The sequence below is a fragment of the Onychomys torridus genome, chromosome 19, assembly GCF_903995425.1.
Source record: "Onychomys torridus chromosome 19, mOncTor1.1, whole genome shotgun sequence".
Taxonomy (NCBI): domain Eukaryota; kingdom Metazoa; phylum Chordata; class Mammalia; order Rodentia; family Cricetidae; genus Onychomys; species Onychomys torridus.
The window spans coordinates 32,660,124-32,677,295 of NC_050461.1; the positions used below are offsets into that span (position 1 = coordinate 32,660,124).

Sequence of the window (17,172 nt, forward strand, 5' to 3'; positions counted from 1 at the left end):
TCCACTGGAGGGCCCTGATTTGCTAGGGATTTGTGTGAAAGTCTTTGAAAAGTCCAGAGGGCTTGAGATGATTCCTTAACAGTGAGCATAATTCCCAGTGAGGCAGGGAGTCTTGGAGGAGGCCTGGGCAGGCCAGACCCACAGCCTGAGGGTCCCTGAGATGCTAGTTTACACTGATCTAATTAGAACGCCTTCCTTTCTCCTGAGCCTGCTCTGGGTATTCCTGAGAAAGCTTGTTGGGAACATGGACATCTATGACATGAATGCACACCCTCTTTGGTGACACTCTACACTCTCAGAATCACCCTGATTACCCTTTCACACAAACTGCTTGCAAAGCCATCACGCAGGAGGGCTGACCTGTCTTGCTCACTAACGTGTCCCACTAGTACTGAGTCCAGAGCCCAGCCCTGAGTAGTCTCCTATTTGTTAAAAGAATTACCTGTCACTTAAGGTAAGCCAATGTCAGGACAAGCCGTTCATGGGACAGTCAATAAGCACAGAGGACATTATTTTATGGCTTTATGAGATGGGCAGATTAAAAAGGATTTGTTTGCTGGATTAATGACTAGCAGTACAGAACACTTCTGAAAAGAAAATGGAACATAGGTGTTTAGTGTTGGGGAGCCAACCAAGGCTTCACATGCTGAGAAAAGCCTTCCATGGTAAAGTTACAGTAACAGCCTCAATAAACTACATCTGAGCCTGGATGGGCCCTGAAGATCCCATGCTCCTTGACTTAAGAAGCTTTTGCTCTTGGAAGCAAACTGTCTTGCTCCTTTGTTCAGGCTGTTAAATGCTACCACCAACAATGTAATAAGCCAATCAAACTGAATCAATAAATCCAGGTTTAATGAATAGAGCAAAAAAGTAACTCCTAGGTAACCCTCAGGAGGGTAGGAGTCACGTGCCAAATATGACTACCAGGTCTTTTCTTCTTTTAGATGTATTTATTATATATAGTGTTCTGCTTGCATGTCCGCAGGCCAGAAGAGAGAACCAGATGTCACCAGATCTCATTGTGAGCCACCATATGGTTGCTGGGAATTGAACTCAGGACCTCTGGAAGAGCAGCCAGTGCTCTTAACTGCTGAGCCATCTCTCCAGCCTCTGGCTACCAGGTCTTAAGTGGCCTACGGGTATAGTCTTAAGCAGCTCCCCGAGGAGGAGCTGACCCTTGGCGGGCTGCAGGAAGGGGCTGCAGGAAAGGGCTGCTGCTTGGCGGGCTTTCTGAAGGGGCCGGGTCTGGAATGGGAGGAGACCTGAGCATGGAATGGGGCCCCCAGCTGGAGATCCCCAACAATTACCAAGGTCTTTTCAAATTTTTTAATTGATCAGTTCTTTGCCCCCCATCTCCCAAACCCAAAGCAACACATGACACAATTTATGCAAATATTTTTCAAGATTTTATTGCAAACCAAAATTGGTTTATTGCACACAAAAAAAGTTGTGTGGTAGGGAGGAGGAATTGTACATATTATAACCATGTTAATTACAGTACATTAAAATGATGGTTTACAAATAAGTCTGTAAGTTTAAATATACTAGTGTTATAACCCAATGTACAGACTTTCTTTACAAGATACATACAATAATCAGGAATGCAAAAAAAAAAACAACAACATAAATAATGCCCATCCTACAGGTAACGTTTTAAACAATGAAAACACCAATGGCTTTGACTGACAACTGGGGCATTGGTCCATAAAAACCCTTTCTAAAAATAGAAATATTTGTAGCAGCAATGCTTCTGTTAAGCATCTGGATGCATGTCATTGCAAGACCATTTCAATAGATTTTTAGTTATTAAGTATATCTTACAAAAAAAAAAAAAAAAACCAGTCTACACATAAATTTATCTTCCAAATATGGAAGAAACAAACAATGTCCCACATTGTAGTGTCTCACATTGATGCTTACAACAAAACTGTCTGCGATCAGGCATGGCACACTCACACCACTGTTCACGCGGGAAATACACAAGATTAAAACAAAACAAACAACAACAACCAAAACTGAACACTCTGCGATAGGAAAAAGCTTTGGAGCTAACAAGATCTCAGAAAAGGCACATTGCAGAATATTCGTGGTCACAGCTCAGACAGACCTGCGGGAGATCCCTCTTAGACCTGCATCTTCCTTCTAACGAGACCAAGGTGTCTGTCTAAGTCGGCACTCTGACGCTCACGGGGAGCTAGCACCACGTTGGAAGGAAAACCTCACGAGCTCACTGAGAGGAGGAGAGGAAGAGGAGGAGGAGGAGGAGGATGTGCTCTTCGAAAAGCTTCCCTCGAGCAGTGTGCGTCGGTGGCGGCGGGACTGCCCAGCCTCCAGGTGTGCAAATTCTCTTTGAAGATGTTCTGTCAGCTGGCGACTCCAAAGGCTAACTGAAACACTTAGAAAACACGCAGGGAATCCTTCAGAACCATCCCAAGAGTGTTCAGAGGAAAGAGTCCACGGGAGGGGCGTAGGAGAAGCCGAGGAAGGCTTCGGCGGCTTCCTTGACGCTGGCCGTGATGAGAATGCTGTCTGGGGACCTGCCGATGGAGTTGGGAACTGGCTCCTCGGTAAACTCGGGATCAAAGTGCCGAAGGTCACTGGGTCCACTCTGTGTTACAGGAAAGGGAGACATATTCAGTGTCAAAAAGAAGACATGGGGCAAAGGATGGGGAATCCTAAGCCCTACAATACTCCACTAGAAGCTTAAAACCCTAAAGGCTCCAAAGTTTAGGAGGTATTGATGACAGGGTCTATGTAGCCTAGGCCAGCCTCACGCTGAACCCTGCTCTAGTCTCCTGAGATACAGGCATTACAGGTATGTGTTACCAGGCCTGGCAATGTCTTTAATAAATGTATTCATATTTAGTGAGGTTTGCTTGGGATTAAACAAAAACAAAAACAAAAACAAAAAAACCCTTTCCCCTGGGGACAATGAGTCAGTCTACAGACAGTATCTGCTCTTCTTTATACTGTGACCTACAAGAAACCTTCTGGATCTCACTATTCTTAGACCAGAAAACACCAAGATACTTACCACATTTGGGTTAAATGGGGGTGTAATCTTCTTATTAATGAGATCGTCCCAGTTAATTAGGGAGAAGAAAATATGATTCTTAATCTCCAGCTGTTGGAAAGAAACAGAGATTCATTTAGAAGGCAGAGCTCAATAAAGGACATGGGGTCAGGTCTGTGTTCCTCCCTCCCAAGGTCCCCTGGCGGCAGGACGGCAGGACTTACAAAGTCTTCCTTGGCACCCAGCCGCTTTGTCCTGTCCTTCTGCAGGAGGCCCTCCAGGAGGTGCCTTGCTGAGTTTGTAATGTTTGGCTTCAACTGGAGGGGCTTGTTCAGAATGTTGTCGTACATCTCTGCTGTGTTCCGGCTATAAAACGGAGGCTGGGAAAGGAAGAGAGTCCCTTCAGCTTCAACTGAAGTTTTGTCTAGCGGTATTAGATAGCGAGAAAGCGCTGAACTTCGTTCGGATGCTGAGCTGGACTTGGGATAGTCCCTTCCCTGGCTGTTGAAACATCCTTAATTTTGAAATGCATGTTACAACCTGCACTGGATCCTGTGTGGTCATGTGTTTGCTGGGGCATGGGGCTGCTACTGCTCAGGTTGGGTGTGGTCCTCTGTAGTCAATTGTAGAATAAAACCACACTAGAGGATTGGGGGTGCTGCTCAGGACCTGCCATAAGATTCCCATAATACTACTAAAGAAAAAAAAAAACCCAGAAGACACTGTTTGTAAAATGTACTCGAAAAATAACCACCGTCTCCTTTATTAGCTTTTGATAAGGTTATTGATAGAGACAAGCCGTGGTTGCTAAACCTGCACTCAAGTAGATCCACAAATGTTTTACAGTTGTCATGGGGATGATACAGTGTGCTACTCACCAGACCATAGAGCATCTCGTACAAGACCGCCCCGAGGCACCACCAATCCACTGTCCTGTCGTACGGCTGCTTATGGAGCACCTCAGGTGCAAGATACTGAAAAGAAACACCAGGAAGAGAGGTTAGTGAGCAGTCCTAACAGCAAGCATGTTCTTGGGTATTTTTTTGGATGGCTTCCTAGTTCAGACCTCTATATTCTTTGAGGCTAACTGGCCCCCTGTGTGTATACTGATGTATTTAGGAAGCAACTTAGCAACTAGTGGTACTACTATGAGGATCTCTTATGACGTGGATCTTACAGCTAGCTTGAATGAAAACCATAGAAGGCCTTGGAGATCCTCATGTATTTTACTTGTACTGAATTGCACTAAGGAATTGCTAAGAGTTTACCTTCTTTGTATTTAAAAGCATTGCTACTGTGCATGTATCTCTTCTAAAGGGTGGGGGGGGGGGTAGACCAGGCACCAAGTCAAGAAAGAGCGCCTACCTCAGGCGTGCCACAGAAGGTGGATGTTGTACCATTGTGTTCAATGTTCTCTTTGCAGAGCCCAAAGTCAGTAAGGACAATGTGTCCCTGGGAGTCCAGGAGAATATTCTCTGGTTTTAAGTCTCTGTGGGAAAATGAAAAGTGGTTGCGTAGGTTAATTTCACTTCATGACAAATCCTCTGTAAAGACTGCTAAGGGTTTTAGGATCTTTAATCCGTTGCTGCCCCATAGCCAATCACAGAAAGGAGTCCTGGCTCCGTGGTTCTGGATTAGGCGCCACCCTCTTGGCTGGCTCCCATGCTAGGAAAAGTTTGAGAAGGGACCAAACTGCACATAGTCACATATTTTAAAGACTCCTAAGGCTCAGCCAGGCCTCCCCCGCCTCCCGTTCCCAGCAAGGTAGCCCTTGTCTCTGACTTACCTATAAACGATGTTCAGGGAGTGCAGATAGCCCAAGGCACTTGCTATTTCAGCGGCATAGAAGCGAGCCCGTGGTTCGAGGAAGCAGCGTTCCCTCTGGAGATGGTAGAACAGCTAGGAGACACAGAAGGAGGCAAGGCTGAGTGAGTGGGATCATTTCATCAGGCCTGGCCCAGAAGCCCGAAGAGGAAGAAGAACGCCAGGAAGTGGCTTGAAAGGATAGGTTACTAAGTTCATAATTTTGGTAATCTGCATGCCCCCCCACCCAGTACCAAGTATCTTAGAACTTATCTCAAACCAAAAATGAGCAAGCTGAGCAGAGAAAACCCCACCACTAAGAGGTCTACTCCCCCAGCTCACCTCTCCACCATTAATGTAGTCGAGGACAAAGTAGAGCTTGTCTGCAGTCTGGAAAGAGAAGTGGAGGCCCACCAGGAAAGGGTGCTTAACATTCTTCAGTAGAACATTCCGCTCTGACATGATATGCTTCTCCTAGGAAAAAGATGAGAGTCAGTGGAGATTCAGACTTCAGCGTGGCACCAAATCACAGGGTAAAGACTATTCTCTAGGCCATCGGATGCTACACCTACCTCCTTCTTTTTCAGGATTGCTTTCTTCTGTAAAACTTTGACTGCATAGAAAGCTTCTTCTGCCTTATGTCTTGCTAGAAGAACCTGAAATGTCAATCAACAGTCATTTATTTTTCTATCCTCCTCCAGGGAGAATGTGAAAATGAATACATGAAAGAGCATATCTTTCAATGTTTCATATTTGAAATTACCTTTCCAAAGCTGCCCTTTCCAATCACTTTCAAAAAATGAAAGTCAGATGGTTTAGCGTGAGGGTTGGAGGACGGACCAAGGTTGATTTGTTGAGAAGGACTTGGCTGGAAAACAAAAACATCACCCTTTAACATCTGCGTGTATGTAAGCTGCACACAGCCCTACTGCTAACATAAAACAGTTTACGAAATACGCCTTTCAAAACATTCCAATGACTCAATACTTAAAACACTTAATGCCACTTGTGAAGACATTCCTGCCTTCAAAATAATTTTTACAAATGTTGTCTTAACTGACCACTACAGACATACAGATTCATTTACAATTTTCCTCCGCAGACATGAGAGCACTTACCGGAGGAGAGGGGTTGGCGTTCATAAGCTCGGGCTCCTGAGGTTGGGAGATTTTCAAAATGGACTGAACTTCAGGGCTGCGAAGATTAAAAGAGCCGGTTTAGAAACTCTGTAACTCGCCACCAGAGGGCACACCGACATAAGCGCAATTTCTGACTCAACCGTTCAGTATTTAAACCGAAAACATCCGAATGAATTACAAGAAGGTAGGTAAATAACCCAGTTAAATATACAAATTAAGGTTTGTTCATCGAGAGAAGACGTGGGTTTCATAAACATGCACGAGAATTAATCTTACATCTCCAGGGCAAGCTCGACCCATGAATGAATACTAATGTTTAAAATGTTTCAAGTGAGCCAAATGCTCAAGACCAAAAGAGATCTCTACCCCGAAAAAAAGACTTCGGCTTCCCCTGATGAACAAAGTGGTCATAATAAGTAAATCTTAGCTGCTGGTAAATTTACACGATTCTTTTTATTTTCTTCAATGACCCCAAACTTACTGTTTGCATGCATAAGAGTTGTTGGCAATCTTCTGAATAAAGTCGTTCAGGCCCATCCTTCTCTGTTTCATGAAAGCTGTGAATTAAAAACAAAAAAGACAAGAAGGTTTACAGGCGGCTCCGTAACGTCCGACGCCACACGCTAATCTGATCCTGAACCTTCAAACCGCTCAAAACATTTCCACGTCGCCTCTCCTACACAAGTCCGGTGCTTTTCCAGCACTCACCGATGAGAATCGCTACCATTCCCCTCATTCTGGAGTAGGTGAGGGTGCTCCGGGCAGCCTCGGTTTTCACAGTCATCGCCCCGATGAGTATGGAGACAGCCCGAAGCGGTGGAACCGGCTCAGCCGACAGTGCGCCCCAGCCTCGCGGCCGTCTTTATATAGCCTGCGCCGCCGCGGGGGCGGGGCCGGCGGAACAATGAGGAAGCGGCGCCTGAGCCCCGCCCACCGCGAGGCCCCGCCCCCTGCCGCCGCTCGGGCCGCGGCCCCAGACCCCGGCGGATGCGGGTGGCTGGCAGCCTGACCCTGGGGGAGCTGTGCTGGCCGCCCCGGCAGGGCCAAGGGTTCCGTGGGCTGCACGACCAGGACCCCCGCGCGCAGGGAGGCACTCGGCCTCCGTTCTCCCGGGCAGAAGGAGGGCACTAGAGGGGTGGAGCGCACCGGTGATTTTCCATTTGCCCGAGTGGAGCACCACTGCGCCCGGCTCAGCGCCGACCTCTCTCCCCTCCTCGGTCTCCCGACCCCGGTGCCCGGCGCCATCCTCCCGTCTCCATCCGACCTCCACCCTACCCATACCCCTCCGGAGCCGAGTCCCCCTCGAGCCGGGCGGCGGTGCTTACCCAGTCCGCTCAGCAGGACCGACTCGCTCCTTTTCTGCGCCTCCGCCCGCTTTTTGTGGCGGGGCCGGAGCAGGGACTCGAGCCGAGCCCGAGCTAACGCACCCTGCATCTCCCCCATGGCCGCGGACTGAGGGGCGCGCAGCGGGCGACAGCGACCGGCGAACACTGACGTTTCCTTGAAGGAGCCGCCGTGACTCAGGCCGGCAAGATTTCCTGCCCCAGTCCCAAAACAAACAAATGTCCCCTGTGCACGGCCGAGTCGCTTCCGAAAACGCCTTTTTTGTGCTTTTGGCCAAAACCAAGCAAGGCTGAAAAATCCCAGAACTTGGAAGAGGAGGAAGGAAGGAAGGAAAGAGCGGGGGGAGGGGGGTCAGGAATGTGTAGGGGAGGGGGCGGAAATAAGTCTCTGCACTACAAGAAAAAAAAAGTACAATCTTCATTTCACTTTTTTTTTTTCAACTAATCTCCGAGAACATTCTGTCCGTTCCGCATATAATTTTGTGCCTTGCAAATTTTAATCCTAGCCATGCCAAGAACACGTGAGGAGGTGGCAAGTTAGGGGGAGCCGGGGCTTCGCTCCGGGGGCCGGCCTGGAGTGACCTTTGCGACGTCGACTCCCCTACCTGGGGACCTCTCTCACAGGAAAACTGCAAAAATCGCGTTGCATGGTCTTAAACTCCGTTCGTTACCCCCCATCTTCCCTACCCTCCTGAGTTACCTCACGGCGGATCCAAGCAGTTTTAATTTTATAACTTTGCTTTTTTTCTTGCAAGTTCGCATATAACTGAAACCCGTTAACACTTTAAGTAAGACCTATCTCAGAAAGCTGGGAACCTACGGGAGCTGCAGGAGGTAGCCTGAGCTGGTGGTGCCTTGCTGTAACCCCGCCGCTGGGGGATGCCTGGCGCTGTAGCCTGACCGCCAATGCGGGGACCCGCGCCAGCGCTGGCTAGGAAGCCGGGAGCACCCGGTCTGGGCCAGGGGCGGGAAGGCGGCTACTAGTAAGCAGGACTCTCAGGGCCAGTACCTGGCACTGGCTGGTGCTGTCTGCGGTGACTGCCCTGCCATGACCCCTTGCTGAGGAGAAGGGCCTAGCGTTTTAGAGCTGACACACTCCCAAATACCAGTTGTCAAGCCAGGAAAAGCAGGCTAAGCTCTTTTCCCTCCGTCTTGGGCAGGAGTTTGTTTTACAGCTACAGCCACCTCACATGCCCTAATGTGATCTCTAGTCTCAGCTGCTGCTTGATTTGCTCACTTCAGACAGCCAGAGATCCGGAGAAGGGGACGCACATCCTCTCCCTGGAGACAAGATTTTGCTAAGTAGACACTCTTCAAAACGCCCCTAGGATGCCTGAAATTAGCACTCCAACCTAAAACAAGGTGTAGGCGATTCCAAATCACAGCAACTAGCCCATGCCAGTTTGCCCCATGCTTGAATTCTGCACAAGCTGTGAATGTGTTACTGCCAGTGAGTGCCTCCACAAACCACGTGGCACCAATCATTTATTTAGTCTAGTCCTGCAGTACCCTCACCTTCCTGGTTCCTTCCCCTCTAGAAAACAACGTTTGGTGTGAAAAGACCAGTCTCTGCAAAGATGATTACTTATTTTGTTTTAAAACATAGAACCAAGGAGTCTTCCATCAGAGACTCTCCCTAGTCCATTACTTAACTCCGAGAGCTTCCCCATACTTTCCCCAGGTATCTTTGTTTTAGCCATCCCATCCAAACTGTGGTACTCAAAACACGAACCTTTCCAGGGGGATCTTAAAGCCTCCTCTTTCATTCTTCACAGTGCTGGGGAGGTGAAGGCTGGGATTACTTTACCGGAGTTAGCCTCCAGGCTGGGCGCCTCTGTGAGGCTGGAAGTGCCGGATGACAAGGGAGCACCAGAGGTTGCTGTTGCTGCTCTGTCTGAGCCCTACTTTATAACTAAAGGGAATTTACATACAGGAAGAGAGGGAGCTGCAAAGTTCAACCCTGGGCTATTTATCCTGCTGTTGCAACACCATCCAGAAAATTACAGTCATCAGCGTCCTGGGCTTACTTCACCAGCAAGACACACAAGAAATGTAACTTAACTGATTATCACCACAAATCAGCCCAGGAAAAAAAAAATTCAAAACACATGCACAGGGTTTATTCTCTCAGGAATGCTCTCTGGCGTGCATTCCAGAAGGAACATGGAATTCAAGTTAAGAGGCCTCTAAGAGCAATAACGAGAAGGCACAACCATGTATTTGTGGTTGGAACAGAAAAGGACCTATTTGGATGCGTCTCTTTGTCTCCATGCCCGGAATGGTCAGCGATTGGAGACGGACGGTCTGCTAACCTTATCATTTAACAGAGATGGAATCAAGTTGTTGGGACTGGCTTTCCTTCCAACCGGATACCTGAAGGGTGGAGCAGGCGCCCCCAGTTCTGTCCCAGCAACCTACTAAGACTTCCGAACAGGAAGGTGACAGACGGCGGTGGCGGAGGGAGGGGGGCGGTTGGGGGGCTGTGTGATGCGCGGGCTTGAGGCTGCCCTGTGGCAGTTATCCAACCACTTGATCTATTCTTCCTTCCTTGGTCCAGATAGTCCTCCTACCAGGAGGTTATCCGGGCCCCGTCCCAGTTCCTCCCTGGTGGGTAAAGTGGCCAGAGCTGCCTGACTCATTCAGTTGATGAACGCAACCTAGAGGGCGATAGAGTACCCTGGGAGACCTCTAGAAGGTCAGATTGCGTCACGTGTCCCAGAGCGTTGCCCTGCACGTCCTGCTGCAGCCAGAAAGGACAGAGCTTTGATGTGCGGCTGCCTAGTTAACTACTCTACACTCCCCCAAGCCAGTGGTCTCACAGATATGCCTCAGCGACGACGTATCTCTAATGGAAATCGTTTACCAAGATGTAAACTGAAATTAAAGGCGTGCTGGGTCTACAGAGCGAGATCCAGGACAGGCACCAAAACTACACAGAGAAACCCTGTCTCGAAAAACAAAAAACCAAAGAAAAAAAATTTTAAATGAATGAATTAATGAATAAATAAAATGCTTTAAATATGTAAACTGAAGCAAAACATTTCCCAGTGCACATGTCTGTTATTACTTTAGAAAATCTCTTTGTTTCTTTTGCAGTTGAAAAAATGGTCTGTACAAACACTGAAACCTGACAGTTTAAAATAACTTACTGCTTAATTCAAAGCCTCACAAATGCCAGTTTCTCCCTATAGTAGAGGAAGTTGTTTGAAATGCACTGTCTAGGTACTCAGCTACATCTTCTCTGGCACTCCTTATTCTGTTAGTCTTGACTACCTAGATATTTCATTGATAACAAGATAATTCCATTTTGTATTACTCAAGACGCTATAGATTCCAGAACAAACGTGCACAGTTCAGGCTCCCTGGCCCATTTTTTTTTTTTTTGTTTTGTTTTGTTTTGAATTCATTGGCTAATGTATGTAGAAACCTTTCCTCGGGGCATCCTCAATACACAGGAACACCAGAAAACACAATCATCACTGCAGAGAGCCAGTGACTAGATGCATTTTTGTTGGAGGCTGTCACTAAGAGCATGTCTTTTTATTAAAGGAGTAATCCCCCACGGGAAAAGAATGACAAATGAGTTGATTCATGACAGCTATTATGGACAAGTGGTGGCTAAGCATCTATTTATGGAGCAGTTTCTATCATAATTATTATCATCCATATTTGTAACTGTCAAAAGTGATATGCATAAAGATGAGAGTGATACAGTAGAACACTAAGAAGTACACATTACCCATAATAACGTAGTTAAGAGTTATTAAAACCCACATGACTACATGGCTTACTATGGAGCTCCCCCACACAAATGATAACACCAATGCTCTATATACATTCTTTCTAGAAAGAGAAGGTTTTCATGTCAATTGGGGGAGACAACGGAAGAAGCCAGTGGGCACTCTTAACTTGGAAGGATGAAAATCTAGGAAGCAGCAAGCAGGTAGGTCTCTGACAGGCTGAAAACACAGCCTCTCATCTCACCTTTGGAAAGTTGCCAGGAGCTGATTCAGTACCACACAATCAACAACAAATAAGGAGTTAAAAAAAAAAAAAAAATCAGGAACTTTAGCAGCCAGAATAAGCATGGATCACTACATATTTGACAGCTTTGTGTTTAAATTTTTTTTCAGCCCTGGCTGTCCTGGAACTAGCTCTGTAGACCAGGCTGGCCTCGAACTCACAAAGATCCTCCTGCCTCTGCCTCCCAAGTGCTGGGATTAAAGGTATGTGCCACCACTGCCAGGCCGTGTTTAACTCTTAAGATATACCTGCGAAAAGATGTTTGGGGAAGTTTCTATATGATCATGGAAAATGATACAATAGTTTGATTAGAAAGGGAAATTGGGGAGATCTTTAAATTAAAATTAAATACCATGTATGACTTAACGCCAAGAGGACTGTGGCCTCACTGAAAGCCTTATATACTTTTGATATAGCTTTATGGCTAGGCATTTACATTTTAAAAAGCCATTTATCATCTCATACAAACTAATCTAAGTGATGAACTGGGGTGTAGGGCCCATGCTCTCTGCCTCCTCTGGCTTGTTCCAGGATGAATTCCCTTGTGCATCCTTACAAGTCTCAAAGCTTGGCCTTGGGTACCAGGTAGAACCACTCCTTGAGACATGCATATGGAAGTTGGAAACAAGATAGAGATGCTAACAGGGGCTCCCTTTCACCTCCTAATTTATACAGAACCCACAGAAAAGAACACCCTGGATATCTGACGGACATCTCTGCCAAGCTGAAGTGAGACCTAAAAGCTTTAATTGGCTCAGTATAAGTCTCTCCTCAACTAGCAGGGGTGGCCAGAGAACTGGTTGCTGTCTTGTCTTGTATACTAACTTCCTTTTCATCTTGGCCCTTCATATTTTTTATGTCACTTGCACAAAATCAAGAGTGACAGTGCATGCTCATGATGAAAGACTAACTGATCACAGGCTTGGCCCTGCTTGAGGCCTGCTCTTCGCACGAATTTACACAAGGTGGTCTCCCCACCTTAATTTTGTCATCTCTGGGGTGGGGCTTCTAATATCTCCATCCCATAAACTGTGAAAAATAATGAAAATGAAGAGTTTAGCCTGTGCCTCCTTCAAGGGGAACGTTCAAATGGAAAATATGCTATGGTGGCTATACACATTACAACTTTATATACAAGGCCTCACACAATGCAAATCCAAATAATACATGTGTGTATGGTGGTTAACTATTTGCACAGTATAAACTCCTTCATCTGGGCCACAGACAGGCCGCGGTGCTAGGGATTCCATGCTAATGGGCTGAAAGATTCTCCCATTGTGTTCTCTGGCTTCCTCTTTCCCCCATTGTCCCACCCACACAAAGTTCCCAAAGATGTCCTATCAAGGAACCGAGTACCATGATAACTGAGTAAATACTTATTTACCAAGTGTTTGAAGTAAAGGCTGCTCCTGAGAATCAAAATGCAGAGTAAGTGAAAAGTGAACCAAAGGAGGTTTGAATCATTCACTATTGTTGGAATAGAACGAATACCAAGATGGACCTGTTGAAGTGGGTGGAGTCTGGAAGGTCAAGGAAGGCCTGCATGATCCCAAGGAGGTTTTCTAGGTCATCCTGGCTGTCCCTGGCCTCATATCTTTCCCCTGTCAGATACTGGTGGAACATGTCTCAGGTGGCACTTAGATCAGGGTTACTACAAGAAGACTGCACACAAAAAGGCCATGGACTGTATTTTAAGTTGAATAACACTTACTCAAAAGATTAGGAGACTTTCCAGACCTAGCTATTTTTCCAAAGGGCTAGCCGTGTCCTGATGTCACTGAAATACAACCTGGGACAGGTCTCATGTAGCCCATACTGGCCTTGAGCTTGGTGTTAGCAAAGGATAACCCTGAACTCCTGATTGTTCTGCTTCTACCTCCTAAATTCTGAGATTACAAGAGTGCTTCATCATATCTGGTGCTGGGGACCAAACACAAGTCATCTGGAGTTACGACATTTGTGGATGAGAGGTGAAGGATATACACGGGGTGGGGGATGTAAATGAGAATCACCTTTTCTCTTCTCTTTTTTGTTTGATTCAGGCCTTCAGCCAATATCAGGTAGACACACCCCCCACTCAATCCACCCACTCCTATGCTACCTCTGAAAACACTCTTATAGATAAATCCCAATTCTTTAGATAGCCCTTAATTCAGTGAAGGGGATACCTACAATTAACCATCAGAAATCAATCTGTTGTGAACCTAAAACCTATATAGAGATCTTTAAACCATGCTTAACTTCCAAATTAAAGACAACAACAACGTAATGGCCTTACCTAATGAGATACACTCATCCTGTGTACAATCAAAAATGCAATCATCCCTTCTCCAAAAGAGATGATCGTTACTCTTCCTGACATCTTATGTCTTAAATAAAACACTAATCAATATATCTTAGGTTATGTGAAAAGGGAGGAAGGAGGAGTGAAGCCTCTTGATCAATATACCCACCATATATTCACACAGAGGCAGTCTTAATAAAACGTGAAGACTAATGGATGGCAGGGATGGCTCTCTGTATAGTTGGAGTTTACAACTGCTTTCAATATGGTGTTTGATAGTCCCCATTTCTTCAGTAAGCTTTACACTGTGTTTGTTGTTTTGTTTTGTTTTGTTTTGTTTTTAACAGGGAGGGTGAGGTAACCCATTGCTGAAGGGTCTGAGCATTTCATATCTTGTCCTGGATTGGGTTCTTATAATTTTCCAGACTTTAAGCTGGGGATAAAACACTGAGAGGTTCCCTGTAAGAGCTCCTGTACTTCAGACATAACCTACTGTGTGGAGTACTATTCCACTCTCCCATCAGTGGGCCAGATCAGTAACCCCCATCAATACTGTAACCCCCTTCTTACCCTGTTGCCTTAGAGACATGAAGGGTCCAAGCTGGCCAGCCAGCTGGTTTTGTTTTTTGTTTTTTGTTTTTGTTTTTCTGAGACGGGGTTTCTCTGTGTAGCTTTGCACCTTTCCTGGATCTTGCTCTGTAGACCAGGCTGGCCTTGAACTCACAAAGATCCGCCTGCCTCTTCCTCCCGGGTTCAATGGAATTTTTGTTGTGTCTCCTGGTGGAAACATTTTTCCTCTGGAACTGAGATATCTAGGCCAACAGAGCATGAAGTTACAGGAATAGGAAGTCAACTTTGGCTAGTGAGTCATTAGGAGTAAAATGAGTGGTGTTATTTCCGTTTTCAACCCTTCATCCCTTGGGCTGATAACCATGAAACTCTAGCTATGGGAGAAACAGTACCATATACAGGGTGTTTATTCGGAACACATACAGTGTCTTTCTATTGCTATGAGGAGACACCATGACCAAGGCAATTTATAAAATAAAACATCAGTTGAGGCCTGGCTTACAGTTTCAGAGAGCTAGGCCATGATCATCATGGCAGGAAGGAGGCAGGCAGGCATGGTACTGAGGAACAGTAGCTGGGATCTTTACATTCTGATCTGCAGGCAGCAAGGAGAGAGAGAGAGAGAGAGAGAGAGAGAGAGAGAGAGAGAGAGAGAGAGAGAGAGAGAGAGAGAGAGAGAAGAACCTGGACTGGACCTGGCAAGGGTTTTTGAAACCTCAAAGGCCACCCCCAGTGACATACCCTTTCCCCCAAAGGCCACACCTTCTAATCCTAAACAGTTCCACTACCTGGGGACCAAACATTCAAACATAAGAGCCTATGGGGGCCATTCCCATTCAAACCACACACCGCCTTTGAAGAACCTTGCCCCAGCCTGCTGAGTACTGTCATTGTGACTGAGATTTCAGGTCACACCAGTGTTCCCTCACTAAGCCATCTACTTCAGGGTGATGGGAAACATGGTTAAGGATGTTAGATTCCACCAGCACAAGTTCACTGCCATAGTTCTTCAGTTGTGATGTGAAGTTCTTTGTCAGATGAGCAGGACAGATGATAAAGTATTGGGTAATCTATGATGGTAGAGCTTCAACAGAAGCAGTGTGTGAAAGGAAAGTTTACTCTACATCCAGAATGTCTGTTCCCATTCAGACAAAACATTACCTTGTCCATGGTAGAAATGGTTTAATATAATCAGCTTTCTGGGAGATAGCTGAATTATTATTCTTGGGAATGGTGCCATATTGGGGATTCAAATGGATCCCTTCTGCTAACATTCTACCATCATAGACTTATGATAGACCTCAGTAGTGGCCAAAATCAGAGGGTCCAGTGAGTAGAAACTTAGTTGTTAACTCCCTGTATATCCTCTTGGAGGTTTGAATAAGAATGATCCACATCGGATATTTGAATACTTGGCCCCCAATTGGTAGAACTGTTTGAGAAGGATTAAAAGGTCTTGTTGGCCTTGTTTAGAGGTGTATCACTGGGAGGAGGGGTTGGCTTTGAGATTTTACCCAGGTCATTACCAGTTAATGCTTTCTTTTGCTCTCTCACTTGGCTTTGTGCTTGTGGATCAAAATATATGCGCTCAGCTACTGCTCCGGCACCATGCCTGACTGCCTGCTGCCATGCTCCCCGCCATGATGGTTGATCATGGATTCATCCTCTAAAACTGTAAGCCCTCAATAACTTTTTTTTCTTTGGTCATTGTATCTCAGCATAGCAATAGGAAAAAAAAAAAAATAACTAAGACAGCCTCCATCTCTGAAACCACGGCCACTTTCAAAACTCCGTTGAAAATTAATAGGGCATGGAGGGGACATGGCTGAGTAGTGTCCATCCACATAGTAAGTTATCTTATTTACTTATTCTTTTTACTTTTGATACTGAGTCTCATGTAATCCAAGCTTGCCTTGAACTCCTGATCCTACTGCCTCCACATCCCAAGTCCTGGGATTGTGAGAATATACCATCAACCCAGCGCCACTTAGTTTTTAAGGGCCTTCTCTGCTGAGACCATCTTTTGGTTGGTGTTCACAGGGAACATGAAAGTATCTTCCCATCCTTTGCACACCCAGAGAGGCTTAGTCCACATACCTCTTCCCCCCATTTCCTTGTTCCCTCTTTTCTAACCATGTTCCTTCCAAGTCTCTGAGCATCCTCTGAACCAGTAGCCACAGCCCAAGCATTGACATACAGCTACACATCTGGCCACTTTGCTTTTAATGAGCACGTGCATCCAGATGAGCTTTCTAAAGTTTTGCCCACAGAAGATGTCTCTTTACGACTGTCCTTTAGGCTATAGTGCTGTAGGGAATCTATTCATTTCTGTGACTATGTATGCATGCATGACAGTATCAGTGACACCAAGATGTTACCCACAAACAACACAGGCTTTACAACAGATATGAAAATGCAATATAGCCCTGTTTTCACACTAAGCAATTAAAAACTAGATGTTTTATCTGAGGTGTGAACATCTCCATTTGCTTCTTTCTTAGCACGTTCCTAGCTGCCTTTGATAGTGAGTTTGCTGTTGTCCTCCCTTTTTGTAGCCAGTAATTTACAACATTCTTTACAAGGGTAGGCAAGACGGGCACTGCAATTCATGAAGCAAAGGTTTAAAAAACATGTTCATATTGATGTCCTAATGAAACTGTTTATTAATCCAGTCAATATGTTTGAAAATGTCAGTGAGTGAAACTACCCTCGCACACCAGTTTTGTGCCTCACAAAGCACTGCCAGGATATGGAAATGTGGAGACTGGTGGAGACCGGTGGAGACCGAAGCTCCCAGGATGCCAGGACACAGCAACTTAGTTCTCCTCATGACCAGAAAGCTCTGAAAAGCTGTGGCTTCTTCAGCCTTTGTAGGGAATGTTCGTGAATGCTTCTGGAATTGGCTACTCTACAGTTGCTGGAGACACATAAGACTGCCCATTTCTCAGTTTTTGTTTTTAAGTTCTGAAATGCATTATCAGTTCTAAGGATTATCAA

At 45.9% G+C, this 17,172-nt stretch overlaps 1 protein-coding gene across 3 annotated transcripts in view; it reads right to left on the minus strand.

The window, feature by feature from the left end:
- Positions 1-1,383: 1,383 nt before the first annotated feature.
- Sgk1 (serum/glucocorticoid regulated kinase 1) overlaps positions 1,384-17,172 on the minus strand; it is a 124,256-nt gene continuing 108,467 nt past the window's right edge. Inside the window, exons 1-12 of one of the 3 annotated variants that reach the window (XM_036168861.1) lie at positions 7,281-7,448; positions 6,437-6,512; positions 5,935-6,010; positions 5,580-5,684; positions 5,389-5,472; positions 5,159-5,290; positions 4,800-4,912; positions 4,379-4,502; positions 3,892-3,987; positions 3,238-3,393; positions 3,035-3,124; positions 1,384-2,608 (exon numbers count right to left, since the gene is read on the minus strand). In XM_036168861.1, coding sequence (XP_036024754.1) covers positions 2,441-2,608; positions 3,035-3,124; positions 3,238-3,393; positions 3,892-3,987; positions 4,379-4,502; positions 4,800-4,912; positions 5,159-5,290; positions 5,389-5,472; positions 5,580-5,684; positions 5,935-6,010; positions 6,437-6,512; positions 7,281-7,398 — 1,338 coding nt within the window. In that variant the 5' untranslated portion in view covers positions 7,399-7,448 and the 3' untranslated portion in view covers positions 1,384-2,440. Of the gene's footprint in view, positions 2,609-3,034; positions 3,125-3,237; positions 3,394-3,891; positions 3,988-4,378; positions 4,503-4,799; positions 4,913-5,158; positions 5,291-5,388; positions 5,473-5,579; positions 5,685-5,934; positions 6,011-6,436; positions 6,513-6,663; positions 6,799-7,280; positions 7,449-17,172 lie in introns of those variants that run through there. The other 2 variants (XM_036168862.1, XM_036168860.1) reach the window with 2 other exon arrangements.